This window comes from Synchiropus splendidus, chromosome 3, assembly GCF_027744825.2.
Source record: "Synchiropus splendidus isolate RoL2022-P1 chromosome 3, RoL_Sspl_1.0, whole genome shotgun sequence".
NCBI lineage: Eukaryota > Metazoa > Chordata > Actinopteri > Syngnathiformes > Callionymidae > Synchiropus > Synchiropus splendidus.
In genome coordinates, this window is record NC_071336.1 from 12,179,667 (window position 1) to 12,190,924 (window position 11,258).

General features: G+C 43.0%; 1 protein-coding gene across 2 annotated transcripts; it reads left to right on the forward strand.

Moving 5' to 3' along the window:
• Positions 1 to 716: 716 nt before the first annotated feature.
• LOC128756497 (up-regulator of cell proliferation-like) lies at positions 717 to 10,083 on the forward strand. 2 transcript variants are annotated; one of them, XM_053861057.1, is made up of 4 exons: positions 717 to 788; positions 1,218 to 1,277; positions 4,722 to 4,836; positions 4,923 to 10,083. In XM_053861057.1, exons 2-4 carry the CDS (start codon positions 1,275 to 1,277, stop codon positions 9,617 to 9,619), a joined length of 4,815 nt encoding a protein of 1,604 aa, XP_053717032.1. In that variant the 5' UTR covers positions 717 to 788; positions 1,218 to 1,274; the 3' UTR covers positions 9,620 to 10,083. The 2 variants fall into 2 exon arrangements, with proteins under 2 accessions (XP_053717032.1, XP_053717031.1); XM_053861056.1 differs by having other exon boundaries at positions 763 to 788; positions 4,703 to 4,836.
• The last annotated feature ends 1,175 nt before the right edge of the window (positions 10,084 to 11,258 follow it).

Below are 11,258 nucleotides of genomic sequence, written 5' to 3' on the forward strand. Positions count from 1 at the left end.
TTATTATTATTTTTAATTGGCTTCATTTTTTTTTTTAATTATCTTTACATCTTTGATACCCTGTGTGCTTTCACTCTGCCTTTTACTACTGCTGTGCAATGCTGCTGGAATTGTAATTGTAATATCCTGGAGGGAGTCTTCTTACCAAATCAAATAATAATAAGACAAATAATAATAATAAATCTTGTGTTTGCGCCAGAAGAGAAGGCCTTACTGGTCCTGGCGGCTGTTTCCTGCTCATGACAGCAGTACCCTTTTGATATGTGCCTTTTGATGAAAATTATGTGAAATACAAACTTAATTGTTCCATCTTGTAATCTGAAGTGCCTGAAGTTAGTGTTTAACCAGGGCTCTGGTGGCATGTTTGTGTGTGTGGGTGAGTAAGCAAAGTGCTATGACGGACAGAGGGGTGAAATTATAACATTTATGACAGAGATGCACAATGACTTGATTAAAAAAAACATTTAACATGAGGTCATGCTGTCCTTGATTTTTTTTTAAGTTCGTGTTAACAGGCTGCTCTGTTGCTTGTTGCCAAGAGCGCTGAATTTCCAGTCCATTCCAGTTACAAAAACTCAAATTGTGCAGCCGTGAATAAGGGTCAAGTGGGTGTGGGTCAAGGCAAAGGTGTCTGTAAATCAGATGGTTTCCAAGAAATGGGATGGGCATGGGCAGGAAGTGAAAGGAATTTGAGCTGCTGTATAAAATGCGGCGAAGTTCAGTCAAATCACAGTATTTCTATTGTGCACCTCCTAGAACAGAGCTTGAGACCAACACAGGATAACAAGGTAAATCATTTTTTTCCTTCCCACACTGAACCATATGGCTGCAATACCACGTGAATACAATTCTAAACTATAAATCACCTAATACTGGGGAAATACTACATTCATTCTTGGAAAAGCATGTGTTATTTAGAACTACTGTTGCAAGGATAACGACTGCCTTATAAAAATAAATAAATAAGGCAGTGTCATATCATTGGAGTAATTGATTTAAACATCATTTACACAGATGTCACTGAGGGTAATAAGTCTGTCAGAAACCTCGCAGATTAATTCAGGAACTTTTTATTGAACCAATGTCTGAGTCTAAATAAATCAGGATCAGCAAATTATTCATACTGGTATCAAAATGAGCACTTCAGGTGATTCATTTCATTGCACTATGCTGGATAATTGTTTCACAATGACTCATGGTTCTTTTTTTATCCTCAGAGCTGAGGAAGCTGACAAACTTGACGGACTTCATTTTCAGGAAGTGCAACTTTAAGCATGGTAAATATTTTGATGTTAACAATTCCGACATTTACTTGTTTATTCATTTTTATGAAAGAGGTCGTCATGGTGGCTCAGGGGAACAGACCCAAACGCTAAAATCACTGCTGTTATACAGAGGACTCGACACAGCAAGGATAATTTTAACAAGGTTTAATACAAAGAAAATACAGAAAACAGGGCACGAACTGGAAACGAGGAAACTAAGGACGTCGCCACCAAAACGCAGAGCGATGGAAACACAGGGACGGGGAAAAACCTGTAAACAGAAAATAGACGAATAAATGTGAAGCCTAAGTAATGGGGACAACAGAAATGCACTTGGATAAACTCACGAGGCCCTAATAACGACGCTTGTTGGTGGAAGAAACACACACACAGAAGAAAGCCAACAAGATAAAACAAAAGGTGAGTCACAGAAATACTCACACACAGCATGCAGCTCATAGTTAAAGGCAGAAAACAAATGAGGAAGAAGCCAAGAAGGCAGCAGAAGAGACACGCACAATTAAAGAGCTATCGACCACGCAAGGGAACACAAACGTGAGATCTTTACTGGTGGATGCGAAGTAAACATTTGGCAACGCAGACAGGAAGCAAGGTGTTGAAATCAGTGTTGCTTGATTAGCGGATTGGTTCCAGCTGTGCTGCTGTGAAGACGGACAGAAAACAGGAAACTGAAACAACACACAAGAAAACCGGAAGTAACAAAATGAAAGCACATGGACACCGAACATAACAGAGGTCCCAATATTCTGTTCATCAAAAGTGATGCTAACGTGGTGCAAGAAGGGCTTGGGGAGGAACAGTGTGTTCATGTTCTTGTATTTCTATCTAAAACTACAAAATAGATGTTTTATTGTTATAATTGGGTTTTAGTTTGGTAAAGCGAAAAGGTTAAGTTTTGCCATTTGTTTTAGATGGTTAGGTTGAGGGGGAGAGGCTGGAGAAAGCACTATGTTGATGTATGTCAATGACAGTCCTCACTCAGATAGGAAGACAAACGTGTGTGCGTGTCTATGTGTGTGTGGGGGGGGGGGAAGGTTTGTGGCTGGAAATCACTAGGAACTTTACAGCAGCGTTTTTCAACCTGTTTGCTGTGACAGTTTGGTGTGATGTGGGAAATTATCCAATTTCCATCTCATTTATCCGGAGATAGAGGTGGATAACATGTTAAATCATTAACAATTAGTGTTGACGATCTACCAACGTGAGGAGATTAGATGGATTCGGTCTCATTCTTTTTAGACACTACAGATGAAGGCTGATGTGTTAATTCATTCATCAGTCACAGCAGCGCTCCTCTTCCTACGCGCACTCACAGTGAAGAAATGCGGTGAAATGCGGAACAGGGTTGTTTTCAAACCTGATGCGCCTCTTGACCACACATCTTCACGACTGAATTCTGGAGCGGTCCTTGTCGAAACCGTGACGCCAAAGAATGCCTGCACGGCAGGGTTAACAGAACTAACGGTTCTCAGCTATCTCACTTCAAAACTTTATTGACACTCATAAACGATCAAAGTTTGCCTTGTGGTTAAATAGTTGGTGAAAAACTGAATGCAGACCCAAACAAACACATTCCAAAATATGAAGAGAAAAACAATAATTGCAATTATGAAGCAAGCTGAGGCAAAGAATGTACAGGGGTTGGACAAAATAATGGAAACCCCTTAATGCTAAAAAAATCTTTAAGGTGTTTCCATTATTTTGTCCAACCCCTGTAAAAGATTTGTCTGGAAATTACACAAACTAGAATAAAATTCATTGGCCTAACATTCATCTAAGAATGTGCCGACAAAGGCTGTGCTAGCATGTCATGCGTGTCATTCTACTTGTTTTGACGGTACATCCATGTGTTCTTACACCCAAGATGATTTGATTAATATCAGGTCTATTACTCCATCTGACCTATTACCAGTATTTTTGGTGTCAGGTTTGGAGGTAGTCCAATTTTTGGCTTGACAAAACAGAGGGAAATGTGCTGGTTTGCGTGTTCGCCTTTGCCGAAAAGGATCACACACACCCATTTCTGGGATATCCTTCTCCAACATCCATTTGCTCAGCAATAATATTGATGAACTGGCGCTAATGTTGAAAAGGAACAGGGACTTTTCCTCCTCCTGTTTCGTATTTTGTTCCCATTTACAAACGGAAAGATTTGCATTTGCAAAGGTTGCGTAGCCTGTTGTGAGGAGCATAAAGATCCGGATGAGTTATGCTGTAGAGGAGCTGCAGACTTGTATGGAGACCACAGACTGGGAGGTGTTCAGGGCTGCGACCAATAATCTGGACAAATATAGAGACACTGTGAATTCATGGATCAGCTACTGTGAAGAGTGAACCAAGGTCAGTTATGCAAATGACAAACCTTGGTTCACAGCAAAACTCAACCAGATTAGACGGGAGAAGGAGGCAGCGCGCAAGAGTGGGGACAGGAACTGCTACAAAGAGGTGAAGTATTGGTTTCAGAGGGAGCTGAAGAAAGCTGAAGCATTGTGCAACTGAGCTGGCTCCAGTGTTCACGGACATCTTCAATACATCTGTGGAGTCCTGTCATGTTCCTGCCTGCTTTAAATCATCCACTATTGTTCCTGTCCCAAAGGAACACAGGATCACAGATTGAATGACGACAGACCGGTGGAACTGAAGTCTGTGGTCATGAAGTCCTTTGAGCGCCTGGTTATATCCCACCTGAAATCCATCACTGCTCCCCTCCTGGACTCAATGCAGTTTGCCTGTAGAGCCAACAGATCTGTGGACGATGCAGTGAACCAGGCCCTTCGATCCGTTCCGGAGCACCTGAACTCCCCTGGAACCTATGCCAGGATCCTGTTCATGGACCTTATCTCTGCTTTCAACACGATTCTCCCAGCTGTTTTTGAAGACAGGCTTCGTCAGCTCAACGTGCCTGACTCCCTCTGCAAGTGGATTACAGACTTCCTAACCAGCCGGAGTCAGCCCATACGGTTGGAGACGACTGTCTCAGACACTCGGACCCTCAACATCGGGTCTCCTCAGGGCTGTGTTCTCTCCCCATGGCTCTTCTCCCTCTACACTAACTGCTGCACCTCCAGCCACCAGTCCGTGAAACTGATCAAGTTTGCGGATGACACCACCATCATCGGGCTCATCTCAGATGGAGATGATTAATGACTTCTATTATTGTTGTTTATTTGTATTCAATTTACTGTATTTTAGTCCATGTTTATTTTTTATTGAAGATATTATTGTTGTACTTTGTGTCTGTCATCATTTCCAATCCTCAAGTTGAGTTTTGTTCTGTTGTATTTACTGTATCAGAGTCTATGCATATTTACATCTACATACATGTTTAATCTCTCAATTTATGTCCTTTTATTCTTAGACCCATTTTACTGTATGTATGTCAAGCACAGTACCGGGTGAATGACTCAGTTTTTCAGATAATCTATGTTGATTCAGGACGAGGACTATGGATGGGTCGACCTTTATCGAGCCGAGGAGGACATGCAGTCGGGACCCTCATTGGACGGAGGTGATAACCAGCAGAGTGGAGGTGCTGACAGTGGTCAGCAAGGTGAGCCAGAAATTGAGTGCATTTCGACTGAGACATGGACATTTGAGCACAGGACAAGGAAAAACATGCTCTTTTTTTTTTTTTAGGGGCACAGCTGAGAAACTTCTTGGCGCACCTCGGTTTGACTCATCTCTACGAAGATAAACTGTCCCTGAAAACAGTACTTCAGATTGACAAGATGAACGTCAGTGAAGAGCCTCCCAAAAGTATTACCGACCTGCCTTGGTACTTTCTCAAAAAACTGATGAGTGTCAATGTGACAGCTCGAAATGCAAAGTGCAAAGGGTCTCCCCATGAAGCTGCACCAGAGTCTGCAGAGTTGGATCTCAGCCATCTTCTGGATGATCTTAATTTAGATAATCAGCCAAACCCGCTAGACATAGTCACGGCTCTCTTTTTCTGCTCAGATCATTTTGTGCGGCAGGAAATGGCACTGAAAATGTCCTTGTGTCAGTTTGCTGTGCCCCTTCTGCTCCCTAGTGTTGACTCCAAGCAGTGCACACTTCTGCTCTGGGCCATGAGGGACATCGTCATCAAGTACAGGCCGCAGTCGCTCTCTGAATCTAAGGGCTTCATTGAAGAGCGAACTGTTCTTTCTCAACTTCCTCTTCTGGCTTTCGTGAGACTCGGAGATTGCTCGATATCAAAGTCAGAGGTCCTTAACAAGATACTTAGTAATTCCCAACAATATCATGACATTTTTGTTCACCACAACATGGAGTGCGGAAACAGTCCAAGAAAGATTTCAAGTGGAATGGTGGAAATGATTTGGTATCTGCCTTGTGGAAGCAAAAACATGGACCATTTCAAAGTACCTGTGTCAGTCGCAAACCTCCGTGGAGATGTGGAGTCATTTGACACACAATACTCATTTTTGTGTCAGATATCTACAGCTCTTTTTGTCTTCTGCGATGATCTAGTTTTGGCATGTCGGATGCTCACAAAACAGCACCACAGGGCTCAGATTTTCTTGGTTAGTAACAGCCAAAGCAGGAGCTTCAATGTTGCGGCTCTGAAACAGGTGGCCAGCAAGTTAGAGCTGAAGAACAATAACATCATTCTGAGGAAGCAGCAGAAAAATGAGGCAGATTTTGTCAAGCGTTTGAGAGACAAAATCAACGATCTGGTGGATGATCCAAATGTTGGGGAGATGAGTATTGAGGGAATGGCTGGAGTTGCTCATGACCTGGGGATTTTGGTTGATGAGGACTTGCCTGAGTGTCAAAGGGCAAAGAAAAATGCTGATGCCATCACGGCAGAAATAAAAGACCCCCTCACATACAAAGAAACCCATCTACCCAGGCAGGGAGAAATCTGGAAGAAGCTGACCGAAGTGGAAAAAGAGCAATTTCGCTTGCGAAAGGCCGGAAATCTGAATATAGAAATGTACAAAAGTGATCTTGAGATACGGAAGAAAGACCTTCGGAACCAGCAGCAGTCCTATGAAATGTCATCTTCCATGGCAGCATTCATCCATGCAATATCAACTCCAGGAATGGAGAGGAGCTTTTTCCTAAAATGGATGAGAATGAATCTTGACAACTTGTCAAGAGAAACAATGTCAAAACTTCGTGAGCAGTACAAGGTTAAATGTGACAGTTCAAAGGACAAACAGGAAATCCAGAAAATTGACAGACAGCTTTCCAGCAGCTCTCTGGGGATAGAGCACTTCCTCCGTGAGATGGGTCAGATCTATGAGGCTTCACTGTCCACTGGAGACTCAAACAGGTTCCATCAACAGTTACAGCATCTTCCAACACTGTGTGCACAGTTGTTGCTGGACGGGTTTCCACTCGAGCTTGTTGATGGGGATGCGTCCAACACCCCCCTCACATGGATGAGGAGCGTCCTACAGCAGCTCCATGCTTTGATCAACCCTGAGGTCAAGATCAAGGTCATCACAGTCCTTGGAGTCCAGAGTACAGGCAAGTCCACTCTCCTCAACACCATGTTTGGGGTCAGCAGTGGGCGTTGTACTCGTGGTGCCTTCATGTTGCTCATTAAAGTTGGAGATGACATCAAAAACATACTCAACTGTGACTACGTGGTGATCATTGACACCGAGGGCTTGAAGTCACCTCAGCTCGCCCATCTTGATGGTAGCTATGACCACGATAATGAACTGGCAACGTTGGTTGTCGGTTTAAGCGACATCACCATCATAAACATATCGATGGAACACATGCAAGAAATGGAGGACGTCCTGCAGATTGTGGTGCACGCCTTCCTTCGGATGAAGGAAGTGGGGAAAAAGCCCAAGTGTCTGTTCGTCCACCAGAATGTGTCGGATGTTTCTGCTCATGACACCAACATGCGAGACAGAAAAGTGCTGCTGCAGAAACTGAACAGGATGACACAGGAAGCAGCCAAAATGGAGAAAAGGGAGGAGAACAAGCTCTTCACTGATGTGATGGAGTACAACCCAGACACTGGGAACTGGTACATTCCTGGACTCTGGAATGGAACCCCTCCGATGGCCCCGGTCAATTTAGGCTACAGTGAAGCTGTTCACGATCTGAAAATCAAAACCATACAAAAGCTCAGAGACTGCAACTCCTCTGACAATAACATCCTGACCTTCACAGAATGGCTGAGCAGCCTTTGGAGTGCGGTGAAGCTCGAGAACTTCATCTTCAGTTTCAGAAACAGTTTGGTGGCCGATGCATACATCAAGCTGTGTACCGAGTTCAACAAATGGGAATGGGAATTCAAGAAAGCCATATACACCTGGTCGTCCAAGGCTGAGACCAGAATCTCCAATTTTGTTGCTGGGAGCCCTGAAATAGCTGACCTGGAAACACTCATCCATAGTCTGAAAGTGGAAGCGGCACAAGAATTGTCTCGCTGGGAGAAAAAGCTTCTGGACAACCTCAAACAGTACTTTGATGAGGCTGATAGTTCAGCCCACCTCATTGAAAGATACAGAGAGCAGTTTGCAAACAGTGCAAAGAGTCTGAGACGAGAAATCGAAAGCTCTGTTCACATCCAGCTGACGAGGGCAGCAGAAATCAAACAAGGGATGACTGAACTTGACAGGATCAAAAGGAAACACATTGATGAGTTGGAAGGAAGAGTGCGTGACTTGATAGATCAATGTCGAAAGACAAAGACCAAGATGAGTGATGCACAGCTCATGAAGGAGTTTGATCGAATGTGGAGTGAAACTGTGAACAAACTGTCCTTTTCTAAGCAAAAGACGTCCAATGTCTACGCAAGTGTTTACAAGCACCTGTGGGACAATCTCTGTCACAAGGGAGCTTTTGCATCTGAATTATTGAGTGAGAAGAATCTTCAAGAGTGTGGTTTGAAACCTTTTAAATTCAACCCCAGCTCATTTACTCGTGTGACAGACTGGTTAAAGAAGAAATTCAAGAAAGAGTCTCACATCAAAGCAGTGCAAAACATGGCTGATAACATTATCACCACCTGCACGCAGTTTGCCCAGGACAAAGTGGACAGGAAGAGTAATTATCATGACACATACATCCAAGAAATATTGCACAAAATTGATGATCAGCTCAGAGCCAATCAAAAGTTGGAGACTGGCATTGAGTTTGAAGTTTCGCTGAAACAACACATCTGTGGAGTTGTGGCCAGGAAATTCCAAAAAATGCATGAAGATTTCATTCAGCTAAATGACCCCTACAGATGCCTGGCTAAAAACAAGGAGAAGTTCTTTACAGACTTTAAAGATGTATTTCATGAGCAAGACCAGTGCCAGAGTAAGGCAGACGAATTTGCCCACAAGTGTCTGAAGCCAGCAATCGAAGACTTTGTCAACCGCTTTCTGGGTGTCCACATCGTTGATGAAATGCTGACTCAGGAGCAGTTCAAAACAGAGATGTCCTTTCAGTACACTATCTTGTTGGAACTTCTGTCTCGGATGGACTTCCCAGAGTATCAGGTGTATATTGGCTCCTATGATAGATATTCAAAGTATTGCATTCATGAACAAATAATCTCTCACTTCTCAGCCTCCACTGCAATGGAGAAGTTTGAGGATAGCCTCATCTGTTCCAGCATCAAAAGCATCAAGGAAGCCATAGAGCAAGCCAAAGAAAGGAAGAGGGGGAGTTTGAAGGAATTCATTCAAGATATTTACGCTCAGCTCAATGACAAACTGGTCATGGCCCAGACTGCTCTTGGAGAGTTCATGATTTTTAACAATGCTGATGAGGAACAGTTTGCTCATTGGCTCACAAAGAGCCTTGAGGATGTCAGCAAAGCGGTCAGGGAGGAATTTAAGAAACTGGGAATAGAAACAAGACTGAAAAGACTCACTGTCAATCCTCAGGACGAGCTCTTCACCAAAGTGATTGGATGTGGTGAACAATGTCCATTTTGCACTGCACCATGCGAGGCAGGAGGCCACGCCCACACCATGCATAAGGCATCCCTGCATCGCCCCATAGGTCTGGGTGAACACACCTTTCATGACAGTAAACGATTGGTAACGGACATTTGTTCATCTCAAGTCATCAGTAAGGCCAGATTTCGCTCACGGGCAACAAAAGGTCAGTGGCATCCGTACAAAACGTACAGCGAGATCTATCCGAACTGGGAAATTGTGCCAGACGTAAGTCTTCAAGCCTCAGACTACTGGAAATATGTGATGGTGAAGTTCAATGAGAACTTTGCTCGAGTATATGAGAGCAAGCCTGCTGTTATACCTGAAAGTTGGAAGCGTATCACACAGAAACAGGCAGAAGATAGTCTCAAGAAGTCATTCAATGTCATTGAGGACAAAACCCACAATGACCTGACAAAGCATAAAATGAAATGAATATGTGTGATGATTTTCAGTGTGGTTTTAGATTTCCAGTGATCATTCCAGTGACTTTTTTGAACAGTAAAAGTATCCATATTACATTATAATGGTGTACTAGATAGTGCCAGTCATTACATGGAATGTAGTTCAACACATAGCAGAATAATAATCGAAATGTTGAAATAGTATCTCAAACAAAACATATGAAGAATAGAAATGACTATAAAATGTGCTCAATAGATTGTGTAGAAAATCATTGATGGTTAAAATATCAGTGTAACTTTCCTTTCCTAAAGAGAATAAAGTCGTGAACTTCTTATGTTATGTGGCTAGATACTTTGTTGTTATGTTTTTTTGTTTTTTTTTCCATTGTAATCCATTGTAAATGTAGTATTTCTACCTTTATCAGATTATAATCCAAGCCTGTACTTGATTCGTGGCTATTTCTTTTACAATAAATCGTGAACTAATGAAAACTTGCACATCATCACTGAAGTTTGTTTTGTTGATTTGATTATGTGCTGTATTCTTTACAAAGATAAAGACTTTTTTTAACAGACTTAAAAGGCAACAGCAGGCGTCAGCAGTGCGGTAACACGCTCTGGACTCTGTCTGAAGACAAAGCTCTTTCAGCTCAAAAGTCTGGGATGTGAATACAAGCGAGTTTGGTTTTGGCTGTGGACTTGATCCCAGCTGGAGAGCTGCACCTTGTCTCAGGAAACTCTCCACGGCTAGAGAGCTTCTCGCCTCTGGCAACTCGGCAGTGCCGGAAACTACATGCAAAGCGCAACTCTACACAAACATGATAAATGCCGGGGAGCAAGGGGTTTGATCGCTGTTTGGGCAGACAACATTGTACAAAAACAACTTCGCAAACTCCCTGAACATTGAGGTGTGCAGCTGGGAGCTGCAGGAGACTGGTGTTATGGAGGAGCGCAGCGGACTGGCTCACGATGTGTGCGGATGTTTGATAACTCACGCTTTCGCCTTTATAAGGCTTGTAAACACCTGATTTTATTGACAGACAGATTTGCTCAAATGATTAATGCTGCACTCTACAATAACTGTTTTCACTGCTGCGGTCTTGACGCAGGACAGCTGTCTGCATGAGGAGAACAACAAGGAGCCAGACGCCTATTCATTATTGACAACTGGATCTGTACTTCCCTGATTCAAATCTGCTTCTGCTGACCTCATACACAAGTGAAAAAAGTAACCTCTCACCCACACTGCTCTCACATAAACAAGTGAGAGCTCTCACGCACGCTACTGATAATAGTCTGACACCTCAAACACTTACAAGTGAAAATGTTGCCTTGCACACATACTGCTGAAGACTTGCATCTTTGAGTGAATGCTTTACTGACCCTTACAACAGGAAGTTTTTTTTTTTCTATTTTGACCATATACCCCTGGACGCAGTAATCCAAAATAGCTGAGAGACCATGTTTTTTTTCAAACCATTTTCCTGCTCTACAGTTGCAATGTAGCACACATTGAGGACCTTTTGAGAAGAACTCTACAATGTATCAACTGTATCAGTCGAGGTGACTTGCAACAAGGTCGACTGTATCATGAGCTTGATCATCACACAGGGACATTGTCTGTGTTATTATTATGCAATACCGGAACAGGGTTGAGCCAATCCATGAGA